The 27483-nt window shown below is 43.6% G+C and overlaps 1 protein-coding gene across 12 annotated transcripts in view; it reads left to right on the top strand.

Moving 5' to 3' along the window:
* The window catches only part of FOXN2 (forkhead box N2), a 209212-nt gene that overhangs the window by 145928 nt on the left and 35801 nt on the right, over positions 1-27483 (top strand). For all 12 annotated transcript variants that reach the window (XR_005224909.2, XR_005224908.2, XM_037895932.2 and 9 more), the window contains one exon: positions 1214-1764. Coding sequence is in view for 10 of the 12 variants with exons in the window: in XM_037895932.2 (XP_037751860.1) it covers positions 1228-1764 (537 nt within the window). In the remaining 2 variants the exon portion in view is untranslated. The remainder of the gene's footprint in view (positions 1-1213; positions 1765-27483) is intronic.

Below are 27483 nucleotides of genomic sequence, written 5' to 3'. Positions count from 1 at the left end.
TAGTGTAGAGGGGCCATAAGATCACAACTTCACTTTATAGATAAGGCTTTTTGCAATTTAAGTCCTAAGGGGGGAAATCAAAACATTTATAAGGAGGGTTAATTATAAAATATATATAAAATAAATGTAATTAAACAGTTAATGGGAGAACTGAACATATTAGAGACCACTTATTCAGACCGCGTCTCTCATTTTGTTGTGCAGAGCCACTTTACAGAAGTTATCTCAATATAGCCACTCCTGTTGTATCTAATAAGGTATAGCAACTTCCAAATAGTTAGCATAAGTTCAGTAATGAGGACCCAGTCAGAAACCGGTGGGAGTTTAACACCTGGTTGAGACAATTTCACAAAGATTCAGATGGTCCCAGGCTTTGGATAGCTATACCCCAACACATTTATAAATGTATTATAGCTAAGGTTGCGTGTCTGTCACGGAAGTCATGGATTCCACCTCCGTGACTTCTGCAGCCACCGGTGCGACTGGCTCCGGGGCTGCTTAAGCAGATCAGACAGCTCCTGGTCCAGCTGCACCAGCTGCTGCTGGGGCAGTTGGGTGTGGAAGGGGGCTCAGGGCTGGAGCAGGGGACTGGGGTGTGGGGTGACGCTTACCGAGGGGGAGAGACTCCTCGGAAGCGGTTGGCATGTCCCTGCAGCTCCTAGGCGGAGGGGCCAAGGGGCTCTGCACACTGCCCCTGCCAAGAGGTGCCTCCCTGCAGCTTCCCTTGGCTACAGTTCCCCGCCAATGGGAGCTACGGAGCTGGAGATTGTGGCGGGGGCAGTACACAGAGCCCACCCTGGCCTTCTCTCTCCCTAGGAGCTGTAGGGACATGACGGAGCCGGTAGGGAGCCTGCCAGTGTCGCTGCCCCCCCTCCCAGCACCAGTGGGGGTCCCGGGCTGTGCGTCGCTCTCCGCGGCGCCCCCAGACCACCACCCCAGAGCACCTGCAGCCCCCTCGGCCCAAGTTTTAGTTTGAGGTATATAGTACAAGTCATGGACAGGTCACGGGCGGTAAACTTTTGTTTACTGCCTGTGACCTGTCCATGATTTTTACTAAAAATACCCATGACTAAAATGTAGCCTTAATTAAAGCTACTGAGCAGGATAGAGGAGATACAATACTGAATTTCCTTTGGTTTTGTTGGCTTAGTGGCTGCAGTTGGATAAGATTTTTAAGACTTATATTGATTTATAATTGTTTTCTTTGTTATAGACAAGTAAAATTAAATGGGTCCAGTAACTGGGATGACTCCAGATAAGAAAGCTGAAGCACCTGGAGCAGAAAAGGCTGCAGGATTAAGACAGATTTACAGAATGGGAAGCTTGCCTGAAGCAGTTGATGCTGCTAGGCCGAAGGCCACGCTAGTGGACAGCGAATCAGCAGATGATGAGCTCACAAATTTGAACTGGCTTCATGAAAGTACTAATCTTCTAACATACTTCAGTCTTGGAAGTGAGGGTCTTCCAATTGTTAGTCCTATATATGACATTGAGGGTGATAATGTGCCATCTTTCTCACCATCCTGCTACCAGAATCTGGAAAAAAAATCAGCCACTTCCAAACCTCCTTATTCCTTTAGCCTTCTCATTTACATGGCTATTGAACATTCTCCTAATAAAAGTTTGCCAGTCAAAGAAATCTACAGCTGGATTCTGGAACGCTTCCCATACTTTGCCACAGCACCCACAGGGTGGAAGAACTCTGTTCGACACAATCTTTCCTTGAATAAATGTTTCCGAAAGGTGGAGAGAAGCCATGGCAAGGTGAGACGTATGGAAAAAATGTTTTTAACAGATATAAAGTGTATTAGGAAATAGGCTGTTTTTTTTTGTTTTTAAGGAATTTGGGGGGGGGGGTGTATAGTACTAACATTAGATATACTTGTATATTGAAATAATATTTTACATGTATAGCTTTTTCTTTTTGCAACTCCAAATGCAACTTGGAAATGTCACTTGTGATAAGGTGCATGTATTTTATTTCATACAGTATTTTTATTTAGCAATGTCATAAGCAGAGCGGGCAGTGACAGCTGTAGTTAAAGTTGCCTAGCACTTTCCTTAGACGGCCCTGTGTTCAGTTGCCTATAACTTTGCCTTACAAGTTTGGGCTAAAATTTCAGGCTCAGGATGTTTTTTGTTTGTTTGTTTTAAATTTCAACAAAAATAGCTCAGTTGTTTCTGAAAACTAGGTTTGGAAAAAAAAAATGTTTTGCCTATGTCAAAAAATTCTTGAAATTCTCATGCTTCCAGGCTTTGGAATCTTTAAACTGGTGAGGGGGCTTCCTTGGTGCTGGAGAGATGTGTTTTGCTGTCCTTGTGAAAATCCATCCAAACGTAGCTGAGTTATAAGCCCCTGAGAAAAAAAATCACTTGTTTGCATGTGCTCAGTTGGGGATTATTAGCGTATGACAGCTAAAATCTGTGAAGATTCTGTTTACAGTGAGCATGGTCTGTCCTAGGAGCAGGAGTTTCTTGCAATTGATGCTCCCAGGAACGAGGGATGACTGTGGTAACCTCTAGAGCAGGAATATTGTTTCTTTTATCTTCTCCATGCTCTTCCTGCTGACATTCAAACAGTGTGGAGGAAACTGAAGAAACAGCCTAACTGATATAGAGGGGCGAGGAGCAGAGAGAAGAACCAGAGGCAGGCTGGGAAAAGGGGACAGGACCTGGCAAGAGGAATAACAGTGACAGGTTGGCAGGCACAAGAGCCAAGGGTTTAAGAGCAGAGCCTACAGGAACAGAATGGGACAAGACACAAGAGTCTGTGACTACTAGACTGCATTGTCCTCCAGAACCTGAAAATAGAACCTAGGATTCCTTATTCTGAACATTCTTCTGTTCTCTAGCAAATAGCTGTGAACCTCATGGTAATGTGAGTATTACATCCTTGTCTACCAAGCGGGTAGAGGTCTGTGCTGTGGACCTAAACGTCTGAACCCTATTGATAAATCATGTAGTTAGTATGGCTTCACATGATGGAATTTCTGTAGTCAGAGGTCCTGTGGGAGAGAAAAAGGGAGCTAAATTAAAGTTGCCCAGTCAGTCTTAATTCTGGCATTTCTTAATTTGTCAGTGCTTGACTTTGCAACCTTATAATTCTTTTAACATAGCTTTTTTTGCATGTAATCATATGATTTACTAACATTCATTTTCAGATAAAACGTCTCTTGCTCAAATTAGTTTGCCTGTGTTTTTTGTTCTATGCTTTTATTTCTCAGCTTTCATTTATTTCAATATCTGCATCATTTTCTCCTTGTTCAAGTGGAACACTAAGAAATATTTCAGGTTGCTTCAGATCTAGTTTCAGTGCAATCTTAAATCACGAAGTGAATTAGTAAAGTTTCAATATTTTCTTACTGTTAATACTAATAGAAACCCTCCCCCCATAATTGAAGATGCTGTCATTTTAATGAAAAAATTAAAAATCCCTAAATTAACACATTTTCTCTGTAAAAGGCAAATCAAAACATAATTGCCATTAACACTAGGAATAGCGTCAAGTAATCTAATGCACAGAACAGTAAGTAAGGGTCCACTTTTCTTTATTTTTTGAAAAAAGGCCGTAGGAGAATAGGCATTATTCAGAAAAATGTCTGTCCTGAGCCACGTGACCAGTGATTTTTGTTCCACAGGGAGCCAGCTCTTGACTAGAGAATTATCCTCTATTTACTGGACCAGGGGTTCTCAAACTTCATTGCACCCCGACCCCCTTCTGACAACAACAATTACTACATGACCTCAGGAGGGGAGACCGAAGCCTGAGCATGCCTGAGCCCCGTTGCTCCAGGTTGAGTGGGGGACAAAGCCAAAGCCTGAGCCCACCATCCTTGGGGGCCAAAGCTGAAGCCCAGGGGTTTCAGCCTGAGTCAGAGGACATGTAGTCTGAGCCCTGCTGCCCAGGGTTGAAGCCCTCAGACTTCAGCTTCGGCCCCAGGTGGTTAGGGCTCGTGCTTTGACTTTGGCCCTGGGCTCCTGTAAGTCTAAGCCAGTCCTGGCAACCCCATTAAAATGGGGTCGCAACCCACTTTGGGGTCCCAACCCACATTTTGAGAACTGCTATACTAGACGACAATAGTTTATGTCACAGAATTCACGATGTTGAAATCCACATTCTGACAAACTATCTGGCATGGTTAACAATCTCTGCTTGGAAAAGGCCTGTACTTGAATAAGTAGTGATGCTTCAGACAAGTACTGAAGTATGTTGAAGGAGCTGTATTGCATGAAGAAGCTAGAACATCATCTGCTCCCACTATGCCTGACTTTAATTAAAGTAGTCCTTCACTTTCACAAGCACCAAATTTGCATTTAAAAGACATAATTAAAAAGTTCACTGATTCATTCCTACCGTGCTGTGCTGTGATATTACAATCACCACAGAGTGCTACGAGAGAGCTTAGACTTGGACTGTGTATATTGAGTCAGGTGAGTGTCAAACTGCACACAAGTGATTGCATTTACTACTGTGGACTGTACCTAACTGAATGTTATATACATACATGCAAACAACCGCCTCCAGGCTCCCATAATTCAGTAGTGACTGTGATATTACCAAATGGCACATGGAGGTAGATTGCTTGGGGAGCCAGCTGGTTGTGGCAGAGAAGGATGTCATGCATTTTAAAAGAAGAAAAAATAATCAAGTCCATCTACTGTTTGCTTCTTAGACTAGTCATTGGAAGCATTAAGAACATATGTTTAAGATTATTGTCCTGTTATATTTTAAACACATACATATCAATTTTAATCATAGCAATCAAACATGGAAGGGGAAGCTTGTGTCTAATTTCTCTTCAGGGGATCTAAGATGAAGGCCTACAGGTCATGCTAACTAAATGTTGACATATTACAAATGGAACTAGAGATGACTGACAAAATAGTAAGATACTTAGGATTCTGGATGCTTCTTTGATTTCTGTCCATCAGCTCAGCAAAGTTGATGGGGCTAAATGAAGTCCTCCCACCACTTTCTGTCTTGTACCAGCTTCATGGCTTCATTCATCTTTAAACCTTTTTCTGTGTCATTCTTCACCGTTTCTATCCAGTGCATCCTCGGTCTTCCTCTATTTCTAGTTCCTTGTACTTCGGTATGTATTGCCATGCCATGGTATCCTTTCCAGGACCATTCCTGACATGTGTCCAAACCATCTCAGTAATCTTTCTTGAATCTTCTGTAACCGCGTTATTTCTTGCCCTAGCCATTTTCTTATCACTTTTTTATTTTGTTCTGTCTTGAAACTCACAGTATTTTCTCCTCAGCTAGATCATTTGTGCAATCAATATCTTACATTCATTGGCTTACCTCATATTTCAACGTTCTGACCCATATGGCAGTGTCAGCGTGACAGTTGTCTCATAGACACTTATCTTTGTCTTTATCAAAATGTCTTTAGTCTTCCAGATATTACAGAATTTTCTCAATGCAGGAGCAGCTAGTTTGATTCTTATTTTAATATCCTCTTCGCAGTTCTGATTCTTTGATACTAATACTCTAAGGCACACAATTTTTTCCACTTGTTCTAGTTCTTTGTCGCTGGCAGTAATTTTTACCTCTTACTCTTGTCTTCCAGTTACCATAGTTTTAGTCTTATCTGTTGATCTTCACTCCAGATTTTCTGCTATCCAAGTCTACTTTGTCAGTTATTCTCTGTATCTATTACTTGGTCAGTGCTATCAGTTCTATATCATCTGCAAATCTAAGATTGACCTTCCACATACCATGACTCCTCTTATTTCATCTCTCAGTGCTACAGCCATTGCTGCTTCCAATACCATGTTGAACAAATCTGGTGTTCATCCGTGTCTCACTTCTGTGGTCAACCTGAACCGTTCCATTAGCTTTCTGTTTACTTTAATCATACTCATTGACTTTCTCTAGATATTTTCTATCAGCTTGATCATTTTCTCAAGGATGTCCTACATTCTCAAGACTTAGCATGTGGAGAAAAGGGTTATGGCATCAAAAGCCTTTTTACAGCAACTTTGGCATCTATAATATGTTTAGTTTTGTTCAGTGTACTACTGTGGTATCCGTCTTCATCTTAGTCTAAATACAGCCTGTTCCTCTGCAAGCGCAGCATACAAATACCTCTTAGAGTAACTCTACACTGCAGTGTAAGCCCATGCTTGAGTCCGGGCTTAAGGCTAACCTCCCTTGCATCTACACTGCAATTTTGCTAACCCAGAGCTCGGACTCAGGTTCCCAGGACCCTGCAGGGCTGGAGAGTCCAAGCTGTGTTGCTTTGCAGTGTAGACACAGCCCTGCTTCACTCAGATCTCAGGAGTCATCCAGAAGTATCCAGCAATTCCATGGGACAACTTCCTTAGTCCTCTCTATCCCAACAATCTGCAGTCCACACTACTGAAAATGGAAGTCACACCCCCTTTGCAAATGGCAGAAGCTCAGGTCAACATTAACCCATTCTGTTCTGATCACCGATCTGCAAGCACACGATCAAACATCCTCCTGGGTTTGCAATGGAGAGAGAGCTGATCAAGTCCTTTGTAAAGTGATCTGCTTCCTGGTAAATGGCAGGGTGGGCAGTAAAGTTTTCCCACAGTGCACCACAGTCCTAGTGCTAGAGTGGTCACATTCTGGGGAATGGCACTAGGAAAATGGATATGGTTACTTTGACTCAGGTCTGAGCAGTGCAGTGTGGATGCCAGAGCCCTAGTTCAAGCATGGGTCAGAAAATTCTTAACCTAGAGTTAAAATACAATGTAGATGCTCAAGCCCGTATTTCCCTAACATGGATCAGCTTACTACAGTCCCATTAACCCTGGGCTTACATTGCAGTGTAGACATACCCTTATTCTTCTCTGCAGTGTCTTGGTGAAAGCTTTTCCTGCACACTCAATAAGTTGATTCCTTAGTAGTTCTTTGACACTCTCATTATCACCTTTTTTATAGATCTATACTATTATAATTACCCCCACGTTTGGCACTTGTTCTTGCTCGTAAATCTTGTTGACTTGCTTGTGCATTGCCCTTATCATGTATTCCTCACCTGCTTGCAACAGTGCTGCAGTATGTTGTCACTTCCTGGCACCTTTTCCTTTTTCAAACTTCCTGTTGAGATCTTTACTACTACTAAGAATTCCAGTTTCTGCTCTCCCTCATTTATAGTGGGAAGCTTTTCCAGGACAGTTTCATCTACAGTTTTATGCATGTTGGACAGCTCTTCAAAGTATTCTTTGCATCATTTATACTGTTCTTGTTCATCCTCAATTTTTTGCCCCGCCTATCTTTCACTGCTGACATCTTCCACTTGTGTCCCACTCAGTTCTCTTATCTTGCAATACAACCGCAGTGTCATGATTCTCTTTACATATTCTTCTGCTTCTTAGCATTGTTAAGTTATCTAGTAATTTCTCACTCAGCTTTCTATTTTATCTCTCTGGTCAACCTATTTTATTCAGCTTTTAGACTTGGGTCTTCCTTTTTATTTTCCTTCAGCTTCCTATGCTTGTCACTCACCTGCAACTCAACTCCATCTTTATACACCTTGTTTTCATCATTTAGGCTTTATAGCCCAACACTTACTGATTTGCTCTTGTAATCCCATCTTTTACGCCATCTCTTCAACGTTCATTTTCCACATGGCTGCTTTGTATTTTCCCCCTCATATCTGGCTCTTTCAGTTTGTCCACACCATAGATCTTAGTTCTTCGTACTTTTTCAGTTGCTCTCAGCCTCAACCTCATTGATGCCAACAACATATGATCTGATAACAGTGGCAAATGATCTATACAACACACTCAATTTCCATCTGTGATTCACACGTGCAAAGTCTATCATGTTCTTTGTTTGGCCATCAGATATCCAAGTCCAATTTCTCTGAAGCTTTCTTGTTGAAAAAGTGTGTTAGTTATCACCAGGTTGTTACTTAGGGAGATATTTAGTAGCCATTCTGCACTTTCATTTTCTTGAACATATCAGAATCTGCCTATCATTCAGAAATTCCAATTTGATCCTACTTTCTCATTAATATCTCCCATAACCAACAATACATTTTGTCTTGAAACCTGTTGTATTGTTTTCTGTAGCTGTAAAATTAGTCAGTTTCTTTCTTGCGCGCTGCTGAGGTCGGTGCAGATACTTGTACTATTATGACTGCACTGGATTTGATTCTGAATATTGCCTTTAGCATATGGAGTTCATCATGTAATTCCATATTCTGTGTATTTTTTTTTTTATTGCATACTCTTTACCCCCGCTTTGGTTTCTGCGTTGAATGCAGATTTGGTTTGTCCGAATGATTACTGAACTGGCATGCTTTTGTTTTCTTTTCCATTCTTCATTCAGTTTCTATGCTCCAGTATTCAATAGGTGTTTGACCACAACTCCTTGGTTTTTTATGGTTGACCAATGTATCATAATCTGTCTGCAATGCTGCTCTAAAGCTATTCACTAGCATGCTCCAGCACCTTTTCTGCCAATGTTATATTTTGGAAGTTGTATTACCATCTTTGTTGTAGGAGACTTCATGCACTTGGAAGGCCATACACACCCTTTCACTAGTGATCACCACTAGCTGATCTCACTAGGTTTAGTATGCCAGTTGAGGTAAGATTCTGGGGTGTGGTACTGCAGGGCACATAAGAACAGCCATACTTGGTCAGACCAAAGGTCCATCTAGCCCAGTATCCTGTCTTCCAACAGTGGCCAATGCCAGGTACCCCAGAGGGAATGAACAGAACAGGTAATCATCAAGTGATCCATCCCCTGTTGTCCATTCCCAGCTTCTGCAAACAGAGGTTACGGACACCATCCCTGCCCATCCTGGCTAACAGCCAGCTAATATCCTCAATGAATTTATCTAGGTTTTTTTTAACTCTGTTATAGTCTTGGCCTTCACAACATCCTCTGGCAAGGAGTTCCACAGGTTGACTATGCATCGGGTGAAAAAATACTTCCTTTTTTTTGTTTTAAACCTGCTGCCTATTTGATTTGGTGACGCCTAGTTCTTGTGTTATGAGAAGGAGTAAATAACACTTCCTTATTTACTTTCTCCACACTAATCATGATTTTATAGACCTCTATAATATCCGTCCTTAGTTGTCTTTTTTCCAAGCTGAAAAGTCCTAGTCTCGTTAATCTCTCCTCATATGGCAGACACTCCATACCTCTAATAATTTTTGTTGCCCTTTTCTGAACCTTTTCCAATTCCAATATCTTTTTTTGAGATGGGGCGACCACATCTACATGCAGTATTCAAGATGTGGGCATGGATTTATATAAAGGTAATATGATATTTTCTGTCTTATTAGCTATCCCTTTCATAAAGATTCCAAACATTCTGGTCACTTTTTTGACTGCCACTGCACATTGAGTGGATGTTTTCAGAGAACTATCCACAATGACTCCAAGATCTCTTGAGTGCTAACAGCTAATTTAGACCCCATCATTTTATACGTATTGTTGGGATTATGTTTTACAATGTGCATTACTTTGCATTTATCAACATTGAATTTCATCTGCCATTCTGTTGCCCAGTCACCCAATTTTGTGAGATCCTTTTGTAGCTCTTTGCAGTCTGCTTTGGACTTAACTATCTTGAGTAGTTTTGTATCATCTGCAAATTTTGCAACCTCACTGTTTACCCCCTTTTCCAGATCATTTATTCATATGTTGAATAGGACTGGGCCCAGTACAGACTCCTGGGGGACACCACTATTTACCTCTCCATACTGAAAACTGACCATTTATTCCTACATTTTGTTTCCTCTTTTAACCAGTTACCAATCCATGAGATGACCTTCCCTCTTATCCCGTGACTGCTTACTTTGCTTAATAGCCTTTGATGAGGCACCTTGGCTTTCTGAAAATATAAATACACTGGATTCCCCCTTGTCCACATGCTCAGAGAATTCTAGTAGATTGGTGAGGCAAGATTTCCCTTTACAAAAGCCATATTGACTATTCCCCCAACAAATTATGTTCATCTATGTGTCTGACAATTTTGTTCTTTACGATAGTTTCAACCAATTTGCCCGGTACTGAAGTCAGGCTTACCAGCCTGTAATTGCCGAGATCACCTCTGGAACCCTTTTTAAAAATTGGCGTCACATTAACTATCCTCCAGTCACTTGGTACAGAAGCTGATTTAAATGATATGTTGCAGACTACAGGTTTGTAGTCCTGCAATTTTACATTTCAGTTCCTTCAGAATTCTTGGGTAAATACCATCTGGTCCTGGTGACTATTTAGTTTATCAATTTGTTCCCAACCCTCCTCTAATGACACATCAATCTGGGACAGTTCCTCAGATTTGATACCTAAAAAGAATGGCTAAGGTTTGGGAATCTTCCACACATCCTCAACTGTGAAGACCTATGCAAAGAATTAATTTAGTTTCTCCACAATGGCCTTATCGTCCTTGAGTGCTCCTTTAGCATCTTGATCATCCAGTGGCCCCACTGGTTGTTTAGCAGGCTTCCTGCTTCTGATGTACTTAAACAAATTTTTGCTATTACTTTCTGAGTCTTTGTCTAGCTTGTTCTTCAAATTCTTTTTTGGCCTTCCTAATTATATTTTTACACTTTATTTGCCAGAGTTTTGCTTATGCTCCCTTCTATTTTCCTAACTAGGATTTAACTTACACTTTTTAAAGGATGACTTTTTGCCTCTCACTGCTTCTTTTACTTTGTTATTGAGCCACGGTGACTCTTTTTTGGTTCTCTTATTATGTTTTTTAATTTGGGGTATACATTTAAGTTGAGCCTCTATTATGGTGTCTTTAAAAAGTTTTCATGCTTGCAGGGATTTTACTTTTGGTGCTGTATCTTTTAATTTCTATTTAACTAACCTCATTTTTGTGTAGTTCCCCTTTCTGAAATTAAATGCTACAGTGTTGGGCGGCTGTGGTGTTTTCCCCACCACAGGGTTGTTAAATTTAATTATATTATTGTCACTATTGCCAAGCAGTCCAGCTATATTCACCTCTTGGACCTGATCCTGTGCTGCACTTAGGACTAAATCAAGAATTGCCTCTCCGCAGGGTTCAAGGACTAGCTGCTCCAAGAAGCAGTCATTTAAGGTGTCAAGAAACTTTATCTCTGCATCCCATCCTGAGGTGATATGTGCCCAGTCAATATGGGGATAGTTGAAATCCCCCATTATTATTGATTTTTTTTTTTTTAATCTCAATAGTCTGTCTAATCTCCCTGAGCATTTCACAGTCACTGTCACCATCCTGGTCAGGTGGTCGGTAATATATCCCTACTGCTATATTATTATTATTAGAGCATGGAATTTCTATCCATAGAGATTCTATGGTACAGTTTGGTTCATTTAAGATTTTTACTTCATTTGATTCTACGCTTTCTTTCACGTATAGTGCCACTCCCCAACCAGCATGACCTGTTCTGTCCTTCCAATATATTTTGTACCCTGGTATTACTGTATCCCATTGATTATCCTCATTACACCAAGTTTCTGTGATGCCTATTATATCAATATCCTCATTTAATACGAGGCACTCTAGTTCACCCATCTTATTATTTAGACTTCTAGCCTTGGTATAGAAGCACTTTAAAAACTTGTCACTTTTTAGCTGTCTGCCACTACGTGATGTAATGGAATGAGACTTTTTTTAATTTGACTGTTTCTCATAAGATCCTACCTGTATTTTATCATCTTCCATCCTCTCCTCCTTACTAGGACATGGACAATCTCCTTTAGTAGATCCTCCCCTAAGGGATGTCTCTGTCCGAACCACGTGCTCCTCCGCACCTGTCGGCTTTCCCCCAGCCCTTAGTTTAAAAACTGCTCTACAACCTTTTTAATTTTTAGGTGCCAGCAATCTGGTTCCATTTTGGTTTAGGTGGAGCCCATCCTTCCTGTATAGGCTCCCCCTTTCCCAAGTTTCCCCAGTTCCTAAGAAATCAAAACCCCTCCTCCTTACACCATCGTCTCATCCACGCATTGAGACCCTGCAGTTCTGCCTGTCTAACTGGCCCTGCGCGTGGAACGGGAAGCATTTCAGAGAATGCTACCATGGAGGTCCTGGACTTCAGTCTCTTACCCAGCAGCCTAAATTTGGCCTCCAGGACCTGTCTCCTATCCCTCCCTATGTCATTGGTACTTATATGTACCATGACCACTGGCTCCTCCCCAGCACTACACATAAGCCTATCTAGATGCCTTGAGAGATCCACAACCTTCGCACCAGGCAGGCAAATCACCATGCAGTTCTCCTGGTCATCTCAAACCTAGCTATCTATGTTTCTAATGATCGAATCACACATTACTAATACCTGTCTCTTCCTAATAACTGGAGTTCCCTCCCCCAGAGAGGTATCCTCAGGGGGAAAGGATACCACATCATCATCTGGAAGGAGGGTCCTAACTATGGGATTGTTTCCCTCTGCTCCAGTTGGATGTTCTCCTTCCCTGAGGCTTTCATCCTCCTCAACAGCACAGAGGCTGTCAGACAGGGAGTGGGACCATTCTACTGTGTCCCGGAAAGTCTCATCTATGTACCTCTCTGTCTCCCTTAGCTCCTCCAGCTCAGCCACCCTGGTCTCCAAAGCCCGTACATGGTCTCTGAGGGCCAGGAGCTCCTTGCACCGAATGCACATCTATGCCACCTGCCCATAGGGCAGGTAATCATACATGCTGCATTGAGTGCAATAAACTGGGTAGCCCCCACTCTGTTGTTGGACTTCTGCCTGCATTATCTTTTTATTCCTGAAGTTAGTTCCTTTGTTGAGGTTTTGTTTCTATCGAGGTTTTTTGTGTGGCTTAAGTTTAATGAAGGTAACGTGTATCTAGCCCCCCACTCCACCTGTAAACTCCCTCGCAAAACTCCCCTGTTCGCTAGCTCTGGTGGCTTAGGAGCGGGCTTTTTAAAGCCCTGGTCTTCCTGAGTAGCCCTGGCCCCTGGTTAAGGGCTGATGGATGCTAAAAGGGCTTAAGGGATCAAGGCCTCGTTAAGAAGCTCTCAGCCTTGCCTAGCAGACTGTTAGGCTCAACACCCACACAGTCAACACATGGTCCGCCAAACTAACAGACCACACAGTATAGTTCAGTCCAGCAGCAAGCACACCAGAACACACATACACACAGACAGACAACAGACTTACCTGACGGATCACGTGATTGCTCCTTGGAGAAGTCCCTTGCAAAACTCCCCTGTTAGCCGCAGCTACTTGGAGCCACTAATGAGAGTTGAGGTAGTCACCGTAACCAACTGCAAGCAAACCATCACTTGAGGGTATGGTTGTCTAATATGCAGAGGTACTATGTTTTGAACTCACCCCATACACCCCTTGTGTACCTTGTGCCTAGTGTGTGGTTTTTTTCCTTAAAACAAAGATGTCTCCAATCTGGAAAATCTCTCACTTCAGTAGTCACCAATCACACCTTGAATATCTTGCATATTGGCAGCAGGAACTGCAGATGGTCTGATTCTTCTCTCGCCCTTGTGCAAATCAGGAGTAATTCAATTGAGTCAATGGAGTTATATTTGTGTAAAACTGATGTGAGAAGAGAATCAGAATTGTTTTCACTAGTTGTGACCTGTCTAGTTGGAAAGATGAGATTAAAATTCAGAAAAGATTTTATCATTCCCCAACAGAGAGAGCGTACAAATGTATTCCACAGGAATATTTTCCCCAAGTTCTTATGAATTCCACAGTTTAGTAGTCTCCAGAGTAGTGAAAGCATTTAAAAGAACAGAACAGGATTTTCAAAAGCATCCACTTTCCAACAGTTATCCAATGGTAAGCATTAAAACTACAACTGAGAGGGGAAATGATTTTCCTGTCCCACAGATATTGAGACATCAAAAATGTTTCCCATCCCAAATCAGGACAAAAGTCAATCTTGAAATTTTTCACAAATTACTGATGAAAAAAAATTCCTAATCAGGCCAAGCAATACGTTTTGTTTCCATAATTTCAAAATGTTTTGTTTTCAGTCATTTTAAGTCTTTCTGAGTGTAGATTAAATAACATTTTGAAATGAAAAGTCATGGTACCTCCCCAAAATGAAACATTTTGTTTTGAAAATGTCAAAATGCCCTGTTTTGACAATCTCAAAACGTCTTTGATTGGGAGATTTTATGAAACCAGCTGTTTCCTGCGAACAGTTTCAGTTTTGACAAAATGACATTTACGGATGAGAAAATGTTTTGAGTGGGAAAAATCCCGACCAGTTCTAATTAAAACTCTTATTTTCTTCTCCTCTTTATGCTGGGATCATACGGTGCGCGGTTGGGGGAAAAAACTATGGTGGTACTCTTCCAAGTTCCTCCCTCCAAATAAGCTCCACCAATGAGAATTGCCATTCTCAGTATACTGTGCAGATGTTCAAAATATGATCATGCACACTGGGCTCCTTCATCTCATTGTTCTTTTCGTAGGCTACTTAGGCTTGGCTTTCCTGTGGGACATTTCATACCAGGCTACCCCATGGTAAGGCCACTGGGTACTACTTGCGCTTGGCTCCATCTGGGAGACTTCACATGTCTTGTGGGTTCTGCTAGGCACTTTGGACTTGGCTCCTTCCTGACTGGTGGGGTGGTGAAAAGTGGTATCTCCTAAGCCCACTCACTGACAGTGCCAAAATGAGGTATCACACACAGTATATTGTGCAGATCTTCAGAATAGAATCCTCCCTCTCCTTTCGTATGTGCTTTGATGACCAGTGAAATATTTAATATTATAGTTAATATAATAACGTTATTACCACTGGGTCTCTGAGTTAGGACCCCCAGAGATGTTTCAGATACTGCAAATGCAAGCAGATATCATGGCATCAGTTACACTCGGTTCATGTTTTCAAGGCTATTTCAGCAACCAGAATAGCTAGAGACTCTTTTTTTTTAAATGGAAGGCTTACATTCTGCAGAATAAGAAGGTAGCATGAAAGAGGTGCTGGTATGCCATACCAGTGTGTACCCTCAAAATTTGAGCCCCACCTTCATGTCCCAAAATCTTCACAGTGGGCTCTTCTTCCTCTTGTATATGCTTGGAGACAGACCAGGCTTAGAACATTGGGCTCAGCTATATAATCATTACTTTCGGAACCCTACCCATTATTCTCTCCAACAAGGTTTTAACTGCAATGCTGTGATTCTTTTTTTTACAGAAATTATGTTCTTCTAACGGAGCAAGAAGCTGCTTTTTCTTGATTTGTTGTCTGACGCCTTTCATTTCCTGCCTCCCACTCTTCACAAAATGTTGCACTTCCACAAACTCCCTGCAGCCCTGTATAGAGAACAAAGTCTGTGTCATCTGCTGAGATCCTTAGCTGGCTCATGAGACCTCTGGCACATGGAGGAAGGCACAAAATTGCCCAAAATTGGTTAATGGAGCATCTGAATTAGACATCTGGCTTCTACTGGGGTTCTGTTAGCAATGGTTCAAAGAGTAGTGGCCCTACTGTTACCACTTACTCAACCAAGAGTGAAGAGAAAGCAGCACACCAGCTTCTCTCTAGGGGCAAGTGATTTATCAGGACTCAAGGGCACCTGTATTCCTTCCCAACTAGCCAGAAGGAATTTCTCTTCCTCCTTCTGCCTCAAACATCATGTGGTGTATATATTTGTTTTTCTAGGTACAAACTGGAAATATGCCTCTATTCATGCTTTCTAATTTAGGTGTGACTATTCCAGCAGCCTGCTCAAACAGTTCTTCATCACCTAGTGGAGTCATAGTGTGCCTTTTCTGTGGCTGGTAGTTGATGCTGTGGGGATAGGTTAGCAGTCCTATTGCATCTGATTTGGTGACTCATAAATGTATGTATGTATATGAATAAACAGAAGAAGTTGGGTAGATATTTCTGCTTTTCATTGCTCATGTTCTGCCCTGGCAGCCATCCAGATCACTCTTTGAGAAACATTGCCTGCTCTAGGATAGCACTGCAAAGTATATTGTGGGATGGTTGTAATTGTATGTTATGCTTTTCTCAATCTTTGAAATTGGAAGAATTGATATTGAAAGTTGTGCAGTTAGGGGACAGTTAAGTGTCTGCAGTATGGTTTCAAATAACAGCCTGGTTTGTGTTGCCATGGCAGCATTTCCTTTCTCTTGGTGTGCTCATGAGCTGTTAGTAAAATGAGACAAGGCTATTTTCTTGCTGATCTGGAGGAGTGTGTGCATTCTGATGTCTGCAAAGAAAAACCATCTACTTCCTCTGCCTTTATTTACTCACCACTGAAAACTTGTGTGTTTTAGCGCATTCATGGTGATATAATCTAAATTAGTTGAAGTATATTGGAATGAAACTAACTACTTTTGAGTTGCAAAGAGTCCTGTGGCACCTTATAAGACGTATTGGAGCATAAGCTTTCATGGGTGAATACCCACTTCATCAGATGCATGCCTTTTGAGTTGTTTTTATAAACCAGATTTGCAGTGCATAAGAGGAACTATTCAAGGCTGTGGAAAGAGGATGTATGTATTTCAAATCTGCTCTGCTAAAATATATTAAACATTTTTGGGGGTTTATTCTGATAATTTTACGTAAAAAGTTGTCTGTCTTAGTTGAGCCGAGCGGATGGATTTCTCAACTGAAATATATTTGGCTTAATTTGATTACAGTTGAGTGTCTTTTTTCAGTTTGCAGTTGTGGCTCTGGGCTTGATGCTCCTCTCATGCCAGTGGAGGGGGAGCTAAAGCTGGCAAAGAATGGGGAGGGTGCTGTAACAGATCACTGGGCAAGGGATTTCTCCACACCTGTCAGGCAGCAGGCCTGAGAGGGAGACTTTGACAGAGAAGCCGCAATAGGGAAGGGCTGTGAAACCCTGGAAGAAGGCCAGAAGACAAGGGCTAGACATTAGGGTACGTCTGCACGGTAGCTGGGAGGTGTGGTTCCCATCTTGGGTAGACTTGGCTAGCATACTAAAAATACCAGTGTGGATGTTATGGTACTAGCAGCAGCTCAGGCTAATCACAGGAGTAAAAACCTTCTTGTCTCCCATGGATCTGAGCCCTGGGGTTTAGCCCCAGCCAGTGCTGTAGCATGTACACGGCTACCGTGGCTGGGAATCACACCCCCCAGCTGCAGTGCAAACATACCTTATGGCAGGGGTTCTCACAACAAATTTTTTGGTGGCCTCAGAGTGCTGCGATCAACTCTCACCGGTGGCCACCTTGACACTTTTTCCCTAAAATACTTAATTAACTGTAGGAAAAACAATTAAATATCCAGACTCACATCCAAATCATTGTAATTCATATTTGTAGAGTTTTTTTGGCAAACTAATGCTTCCTCCCTCGTTGCCTCCCCATCTAGGGTTTAATGGGTCCTGGGGCTTGCTGTGAAAAGTGATATTTGTATATTCTTAAATATAACAGCACACTTAGCCCTGGTCAACACTACGACTTTAGGTCGAATTTAGCAATGTTAGATCGATTTAACCTGCACCCGTCCACATGACGAAGCCATTTACTTCAACTTAAAGGACTCTTAAAATCGATTTCTGTACTCCTCCCCCAACGAGGGGATTAGCGCTGAAATAGACCTTGCCGGATTGAATTTGGGGTAGTGTGGTCGCAATCCAACGGTATTGGCCTCCGGGAGCTATCCCAGAGTGCTCCATTGTGACCGCTCTGGACAGCACTCTCAACTCAGATGCACTGGCCAGGTAGACAGGAAAAGGCCCGCGAACTTTTGAATCTCATTTCCTGTTTGGCCAGCGTGGCAAGCTGCAGGTGAGTGCAGCTCTCATCAGCAGAGGTGACCATGATGGAGTCCTAGAATCGCAAAAGAGCTCCAGCTTGGACTGAATGGGAGGTACGGGATCTGATTGCTGTATGGGAAGACGAATCTGTGCTATCAGAACTCCGTTCCAAAAGACGAAATGCCCAAACATTTGAAAAAATCTCCAGTGGCATGAAGGACAGAGGCTATAACAGGGACCCACAGCAGTGCCATGTGAAACTTAAGGAGCTCAGGCAAGCCTACCAAAAAAACAGAGAGGCAAACGGCCACTCGGGATCAGAGCCCCAGACATGCCGCTTCTATGATGAGCTGCATGCCATTCTAGGGGGTGCAACCACCACTACCCAACCCCTGTGCTTTTGCTCCATCAGTGGATTATCACGCAACAGGGATGCGCATTTTGGGGACGAGGAAGACAATAGCGCACAGCAAGCAAGCGGAGAAACCGTTTTCCCCAAGAGCCAGGAACTGTTTCTCACCCTGGACCTGGAGCCAGTACCCCCTGAACCCACCCAAGGTGGGCTCCCAGACCTGCCAGGCGGAGAAGGGACCTCTGGTGAGTGTGCCTTTGTAAATATAATACATGGTTTAAAAACAAGCGTGTTTAATGATTAATTTGCGGCCAGTACAGCTACTGAAAAAGTCTGTTAACATGTCTGGGGATGGAGCGGAAATCCTCCAGGGACATCTCAATGAAGCTCTCCTGGAGGTACTCTAAAAGCCTTTGCAAAAGGTTTCTGGGGAGGGCAGCCTTATTCCGTCCTCCATGGTAGGACACTTTACCACACCAGGCCAGTAGCATGTGGTCTGGAGTCATTGCATAACAAAGCATGGCAGCGTATGGTCCCAGTGTTTGCTGGCAGTCAAGCAACATCTGTTCTTTATCTCTCTGTGTTAGCCTCAGGAGAGTGATATCATTCATGGTCATCTGGTTGAAATAGGGGAATTTTATTAAGGGGACATTCAGAGGTGGCCGTTCCTGCTGGGCTGTTTGCATGTGGCTGAACAGAAATCTTCCCCGCGGTTAGCCACACTGTCGGGGGAGGGGTGAAGCCATCATCCCAGGGGAATTGTGTGTGTGTGTGTGTGGTGGGGGTGTTAGTTGGGTTTGTGCTGCACGTTAACCCAAAAACCGCAGCCCTTCCTTTTCAATTGCCAACCCATTTTAAATGGCCAACCCAACGGCTGTTTGGTATGTGAAATGAGGGCGCTGCTGTCTGAAACCATTCCCACATGTTATGAAGGTTAAAGAAGCCAAAAGACTGTGGCTTACCATGTCTGCCTGCAAGCCGAATTCTGTTGCCCACCAGCCCTGCGTGTATGATCTCTCACACTAAACCGGCAGACCCTCAATATAAGAGGCAAAATGCGACCTTGTACCTAATGCACATGTGCTATGTACTGTTAACAGGAAGGTTCACCCTGAAAGAGTCTACCCATTGTTCTCTAAAATGTGTCTTTTTAACTAGTACTCTCCCTCCCGCCCCCACAGCTGCAAATGTTTCAACGCTCCCCCCATCATCTCCATCCCAGAGGCTAGCAAAGATTAGAAGGCGAAAAACACGCACTCGCAATGAAATGTTCTCTGAGCTCATGCAGTCCTCCCACACTGAAAGAGCTCAGCAGAATGCGTGGAGGCAGACAATGTTAGAGTCCAGGAAAGCACAATATGAACGCAAGGACAGGTGGTGGGTTGAAGATAATAAGTGATGAGTTGAAGATGATAGGTGGCGTCAGCTTGCTGACAGAAGGCAGGAGTCAATGGTGAGGCTACTGGAGGATCAAACTGATATGCCCCGGTGTATGTTGAGGGGCAGGAAAGGCAGCATGAGCACAGACCCCTGCTACAGCCCCTGTGTAACCAACTGCCCTCCTCCCCAAGTTCCATAGCCTCCTCACCCAGATGCCTAAGAACACGGTGGGGGGCCTCCGGGCACCCAGCCATTCCACCCCAGAGGACTGCCCAAGGAACAGAAAGCTGGCATTCAATAAGTTTTGAAGTGCAGTGTGGCCTTGTCCTTCCGCCCTCCCCTCCTCCCTCACCCACTTGGTGCTTCCCTCCTCCCCCACCCCTCCCGGGCTACCTTGGCAGTTATCCCCCTATTTGTGTGATGAATTAATAAAGAATGCATGAATTTGAAGCAACAATAGCTTTATTGCCTCTGCAAGCGGTGATCGAAGGGGGGAGGGGAGGGTGGTTAGCTTAAAGGGAAGTAGAGTGAACCAAGGGCGCTGGTTTTCATCAAGAAACAAACAGAACTTTCACACCATAGCCTGGTCAGCCATGAAACTGGTTTTCAAAGCTTCTCTGATGCGCAGCGCGCCCTGCTGTGCTCTTCTAACTGCCCTGGTATCTGGCTGCTTGTAATCAGCGGCCAGGTGATTTGCCTCAACTTCCCACCCCGCCATAAACTTCTCCCCCTTACTCTCACAGATATTGTTGAGCGCATAGCAAGCAGTAATAACGATGGGAATATTGGTTTCGCTGAGGTCTAAATGACTGAGTAAACTGCACCAGTGCGCTTTTAAACGTCCAAATGCACATTCTACCACCATTCTGCACTTGCTCAGCCTATAGTTGAACAGCTCCTGACTACTGTCCAGGGTGTGTGTGTATGGCTTCATGAGCCATGGCATTAAGGGGTAGGTTGGGTCCCCAAGGATAACTATAGCCATTTCAACATCCCCAACAGTTATTTTCTGGTCTGGGAAGAAAGTCCCTTGCTGCAGCTGTTTCAACAGACCAGAGTTCCTGAAGATGCGAGCGTCATGTACCTTTCCCGGCCATCCCATGTTGGTGAAACGTCCCTTGTGATCCACCAGTGCTTGGAGCACCATTGAAAAGTACCCCTTTCAGTTTATGTACTCACTGCCTTGGTGCTCCGGTGTCAAGATAGGGATATCGGTTCCGTCTATCGCCCCACCATAGTTAGGGAATCTCATTGCAGCAAAGCCATCCACTATGACCTGCACATTTCCCAGAGTCACTACACTTGGTAGCAGCAACTCAGTGATTGCGTTGGCTACTTGGATCACAGCAGCCCCCACACTAGATTTGCCCACTCCAAATTGATTGCCAACTGACCGGTAGCTGTCTGGCGTTGCAAGCTTCTAGAGGGCTGTCGCCACTCCCTTGTGAACTGTGAGGGCTGCTCTCATCTTGGTATTCTTGCGCTTTAGGGCAGGGGAAAGCAAGTCGCAAAGTTCTATGAAAGTGTCCTAACGCATACAAAAGTTTCGCAGCCATTGGGAATCATCCCAGACCTGCAACACTATGCGGTCCCACCAGTCTGTGCTTGTTTCCTGGGCCCGGAATCGGCGTTCCACTGTATGAACCTGCCCCATTACCACCATGATTTCCACATTGCTGGGGCCGTACTTTGAGAGAAGTCTGTGTCCATATCCTCATCACTCTCCTCACTGTGCTGCCATCGCCTACTCGCCTGCTTTTGCAGGTTCTGGTTCTGGTTCTGCATATACTGCTGGCTAATATGCATGGTGTTTAGAACAGTCATAACTGCCTGCGGCGATCCGAGTGGGCTCCATGCTTGCCGTGGTATGGCATCTGCAGGAGAGCAGAGTGGCAGCAGAAGCGGTGGGTGGATGATGATGCTGACAGCAATATGGCGCCCGCACAGAAAAAGGTGTGAAAACGATCGTTGGCCGTTGCTTTCACGGAGGGGGAGCCTGATGACATGTACCCAGGACCACCCACGACAATGTTTTTTGCCCCATCAGGCATTGGGATCTCAACCCAGAATTCCAATGGGCGGCGGAGACTGCGGAACTGTGGGATAGCTACCCACAGTGTAACGCTCCGGAAGTCGATGCTAGCCTCGGTACTGTGGACACGCTCCGCTGACTTAATGGTCTTAAGTGGGGACACGCACAACAGACTGTATAAAATCGATCTCTAAAAAAATCGACTTCTATAAATTCAACCTAATTTTGTAGTGTAGACATAGCCTTAGTAGCTGCGTGGAAGGCTATGAAAAGTGATAAGTGATATTAACAAACATACAAGTATCACTTTTCACCAAGAGCTAGTAAGTCTGCTGTAAAAAAATTATACTTGCATGTTTAATATCACTTTTCTCAGCAAGCCCCAGGACCCATTAAGCCCTGGATGGGGGGGCCAAAGGGGGAGGCAGCAGGGACCAGTGGCAATGGTGGGATGGATGTGGGGCCGGGGGAGGAAGCGGGGGGCTGGGTGATGATCCCCAATGTCGCATGGCCAGAGCCTGGGCCTGGTGTCTGTTGCCAAGCGGCCAAGGGTGGGGCTCAGTGCCTAGAGCTAGGGACCGGAACTGCGTGGCCAGAGCTAGGGATCAGAGCCCACTGCTGCACAGCCAGAGCTGTGGGTCAGCACCCGGGGCTAGTGCCTCCTGCTTCATGTTTAGAGCCTGGAGCTGGGTGCTGGAGTCCAGGGGTGCATGGCTGGAGCCTGGAGTCAGCGCCTGGGGCCAGCTCCCACCACCGCGTGGCTGGAGTCCAGGAACAGAGCTGTGGGTCGGTGCCTGCTGCCGTGCAGCTGGGGCAGGGGATAAGCACCAGGGGCTAGGGTCGTGTAGCTGGAGACCGGGGCCAGCACCCACCACTGCACAGCCGGAACTGGGGGTAAGAGGCTGATTGAAGCTCCAGAGCCAGGGGTTAGCACCCAAAGCCCTGTGGTTGGAGCCCACTGCTGTGCGGCTAGGCTGGGGATTGGTGCCTGTGGCCAGCGCCTGCCACTGTGGGACTGGAGCCAGTGCTTGCAGCCATACAGCTGGAACCAGGGGCTGGAGGCTAGTAGCTGCTGCCCTGAAGTCTCGTCGCTGAAGCCATCCATCCAAACCCCCTCCCCCACCCAACATAAGTCAAGAACTCACCTTGCTCTTGCCACATTGTGCCCCACCTCTCTCCAGAGGCGGTGCAGGGCAGTGCATCTAGGAGCAACAAGGAGGGAGGGGGAGGGGCCGATGCTTCCCCATCACCGCCCAGGAGGCTGTCGTGGCCACACGAAAAGCCTGTGATGGCCGCATTTGAGAAAAGTTGCCATTGAGACTGACTGGGGTGCATTGTTTTGAATCATTGTTAAACAAAAAGTGTCTGAGAAGAGGACTGGAACTGTGCAGTCATTTGGAGCATGATTTCACAATCAGATTGCAATTGTGCTTCAGCCACAGAAGACAAAAAGCAGTGGTAACTTACAGCTGTGAATTCACAGGAGAAAAGGCCCTTTTGATGAGAGATTCTATTCTAAGGTCTTAAGTTATTCCAGAATAGTTATTTCTGATTAATTCCACATGTGGACACTCTTATTCCGGAATAAGAGTGTCCACATGTAGAATTAATCAGAAATAACTATTCCAGAATAATCAGAAATAGTTAATCAATTTTAAATGTACACCCTGTTTTATCCCAGATTATTTTTTATGTGTAGACAAGCCCTAAGAAACACTGTTTTATCAATGAGGTGCTTTGGACAAGAAAAGGTATCCCCTGGTATGATATTACCATCAACCCAAGGAGTCTCAATACTGTCCTGAAATGTGCAGACTGGCCTGGGAGATTTTTGCCTTTATAAAAAATCCAAACATTGGCAATTTTAAAAGCTTTCCATTTAGTTTGCTTTACCCTGCTACTATGGCGATTTGAATTATAAAAGTGACAAATGTCACTATTTTTAAAATTTTTTTTGCACACATGCATTTTCTTTTTCAGACTGCCCATCCTTATTTACCCTAGATCTTAAAATGAATCAGCAATTCATTTGTTTGTTTACACTGACAATAAAATTTTCCATTTTGGTAGATGTGAAATAAAAGTTATGATCACATTTCAACAAACATAGCTATAGCCTCAGCAGAGGTGGAAGGTCACACACATCCTCCTCCTGCAGTGGAGTGTGACCATCACAGCCTAATTAAGACCTAACACCTTCTAGGGTTTGTCTTGACTAGGAAACGTGGTCAAGTTTAGATAGGATTTAGGTAACATATGTATATGCTCGCTAAGTCTGACCTAAACTCATCCTTTTTCCTAGTATAGATATAAAGTAACATCTTTAGCTTAAGTTTTATCTAGTTTGTGTTGTAGCCTAGGCAGGAGGAAATAACTGTAGATGTATCTTGGTAGTATTGGTTAATGCTGAATGCTACTATGTACAGTCCTCGGGTTTTACAGAAGATTTCTTTTGCGCTGTGAAGTTAATGTGTGTGTCTTTAAAAGGCCAAGATCTGATTTCATTGACCTGCATTCTAAAAGCTAAGGAGTACTTGTGGCACCTTAGAGACTAATAAATTTATTTGAGCATAAGCTTTCGTGAGCTACAGCTCACTTCATCGGATGCATTCATGGAAGATACAGTGGGGAGATTTATATACATAGAGAACATGAAACAATGGGTGTTACCATACACACTGTAACAAGAGTGATCACTTAAGGTGAGCTATTACCAGCAGGAGAGCGGAAGGGGGCGGGGGGCGGCATACGTTTTGTAGCGATAATCAAGGTGGGCCGTTTCCAGCAATTGACAAGAACGTCTGAGGAACAGTGGGGAGGGGGGCGGGGGGGAATAAACATGGGGAAATAGTTTTACTTTGTGTAATGACACATCCACTCTCAGTCTCTATTCAAGCCTAAGTTAATTGTATCCAGTTTGCAAATTAATTCCAATTCAGCAGTCTCTCGTTGGAGTCTGTTTCTGAAGTCTTTTTGTTGAAGGATAGCCACTTTTAGGTCAGAAATCAAGTGACCAGAGAGATTGAAGTGTTCTCCGACTGGTTTTTGAATGTTATAATTCTTGACGTCTGATTTGTGTCCATTTATTCTTTTACATAGAGACTGTCCAGTTTGACCAATGTACATGTCAGAGGGGCATTGCTGGCACATGATGCCATATATCACATTGGTAGATGTGCAGGTGAACGAGCCTCTGATAGCGTGGCTGATGTGATTAGGCCCTATGATGGTGTCCCCTGAATAGATATGTGGACACAGTTGTCAACGGGCTTTGTTGCAAGGATAGGTTCCTGGGTTAGTGGTTCTGTTGTGTGGTGTGTGGTTGCTGGTGAGTATTTGCTGTCTGTAAGCAAGGACTGGCCTGTCTGCCAAGATTTGTGAGAGCGATGGGTCGTCCTTCAGGATAGGTTGTAGATCCTTGATGATGCGTTGGAGAGGTTTTAGTTGGGGGCTGAAGGTGACAGCTAGTGGCGTTCTGTTATTTTCTTTGTTGGGCCTGTCCTGTAGTAGGTGACTTCTGGGTATTCTTCTGGCTCTGTCAATCTGTTTCTTCACTTCAGCAGGTGGGTATTGTAGTTGTAAGAATGCTTAATAGAAATCTTGTAGGTGTTTGTCTCTGTCTGAGGGGTTGGAGCAAATGCGGTTGTATCGTAGAGCTTGTCTGTAGACAATGGATCGTGTGGTGTGGTCTGGATGAAAGCTGGAGGCATGTAGGTAGGAATAGTGGTCAGTAGGTTTCTGGTATAGGGTGGTGTTTATGTGACCATCGCTTATTAGCACCGTAGTGTCCAGGAAGTGGATCTCTTGTGTAGACTGGTCCACGCTGAGGTTGATGGTGGGATGGAAATTGTTGAAATCATGGTGGAATTCCTCAAGGGCTTCTTTTCCATGGGTCCAGATGATGAAGATGTCCTCAATGTAGCGCAAGTAGAGTAGGGGCATTAGGGGACGAGAACTGAGGAAGCGTTGTTCTAAGTCAGCCATAAAAATGTTGGCATACTGTGGGGCCATGCGGGTACCCATAGCAGTGCCGCTGATTTGAAGGTATACATTGTCCCCAAATGTGAAATAGTTATGGGTGAGGACAAAGTCACAAAGTTCAGCCACCAGGTTTGCCGTGACATTATCGGGGATAGTGTTCCTGACAGCTTGTAGTCCATCTTTGTGTGAAATGTTGGTGCAGAGGGCTTCTATGTCCACAGTGGCCAGGATGGTGTTTTCAGGAAGATCACCGATGGATTGTAGTTTCCTCAGGAAGTCAGTGGTGTCTCAAAGATAGCTGGGAGTGCTGAGGAGGCCCTACGCTACCAGCCCACCTTGATTATCACTTCAAAAGGTCCCCCCCTCCCCCCAGCTCTCCTGTTGGTAATAGCTCACCTTAAGTGATCAACTCTTGTTACAGTGTGTATTGTTTCATGTTCTCTATGTGTATAAATCTCCCCACTGTATCTTCCACTGAATGCATCCGATGAAGTGAGCTGTAGCTCACGAAAGCTTATGCTCAAATAAATTTGTTAGTCTCTAAGGTGCCACAAGTACTGCTTTTCTTTTTGTGAATACAGACTAACACAGCTGCTACTCTGAAACCATTCTAAAAGCTGGAGTGGATGAAGTGATCAGTAAAGTAAGGATCAGTTTCCTTCCTATTGGTGACATAGTATACAGTTCTTTCAACTGGGTCTTTCACGTCTGTACCCCATAGATGCAGTGCCAGATTGAAATTCACATTGATTTGCACTGAGTCGTGAATCTGAGCACCGTAGTTACTTATTGCTCCACAGGCAGTGCCATAAAGAAACTGATTTAGGCCCGCGTTTAGCACAAGTGAAGCACAGGTAAAGTTATATCCTATTCAGAATGGGAATACGGTATGTAGCAATTGAATGATCGCTAGGATGAGTTTTCAGTGCTCCATGAGTGAAGGAGTGGGAGCCCTCAAGGAAGGAAGAGGAAGCCAAGTAGGTGGGTCCTTTGAGGAGTAGGATGGAATGGAATGAGCCAGCAAGCCAACCCAGGAGCAGTTCTCAAGAGATGAGCCCCAGAAGAAAGCTGGGAAAAAGAAGAGGCACCTAGCACAGTTGTTGCAGAAAGCCAATTTTCCAATAAAATTATGGCGCAATATCAGGGTGGATTTGATTTAAATCACTCGTCAGGAAGACTTGATTTAATCATGGATTTCTACATAAAAGTGCATTCTTGTTGGTTGTTATAACCTTAATACATATTCTTCACAACTCAGAGATAGATGTAGGTTTCATTTTTAGAAGGTACACACTATATACATTTTTTAAGTGATTTATTTTGAAAAATTTTCAGATTAGTTTTACGGCTATATCAGAAAATGAATGATTGTTTGGTTTTTTCATTTACCAAAGGTAATTGAAGTAGATATTTATGAAGTCATTGGGAGGTGAACTAGCTCCAGTTCAACAGGTTACTCATTAACATTTGGAGGATTTTCTTGCCATGCTGCATTAGGAGGAGAACATCACCAGACAGATATTTAAATTGCTTTATTTAACTAAAACAACAATGTTATGTATTCTGGATTTTTTTCTTCAACAGCAAACATATAATATTTTAACAAAACAAGCATATGAATTTCTGAATTTAGTTAAACATTCAAGTTTTTTAAAATCAGGTTTGTTTTTGTTAAAATGTTTTTTAACTAAAATGGTTAAATGAAATATTAAAAAAAAACCACCCAAAATTAAATCGATTATGTCAGCCAGGTCAACATGAGAAACTTAAAATATTGGCTTCTGCAGCTAACTCAGTTGTCTTCACCTTCATTTTCCTGTTTGTTCATAATCTGGAAAAGAATAACAAGCTTTTCTGCTTTTTCAGGTCCCAAACGATTTCTCTATTTGCAATGAATTAGTCCAAAGGAAGAAAATATTCTTTCTACATTGGCAGAAGAGGCTACTGCTGTTAAAAGTGAGATTATCACTTCAAAAGTGTCTGAATCCAAGTGGTTAAGTGAGTTCCACCAGTTCACTTGTGTGACTTTCTTTAAAACATCTTCAGCAAACATATATTTCTTGAATGGTTCACCCTTAGCTCTGAAGTTTATTATAGTTGGC

The sequence above is a fragment of the Chelonia mydas genome, chromosome 3 (genome assembly GCF_015237465.2).
Source record: "Chelonia mydas isolate rCheMyd1 chromosome 3, rCheMyd1.pri.v2, whole genome shotgun sequence".
Classification (NCBI taxonomy): Eukaryota; Metazoa; Chordata; order Testudines; family Cheloniidae; genus Chelonia; species Chelonia mydas.
This window is presented reverse-complemented; position numbering and strand designations above follow the sequence as displayed.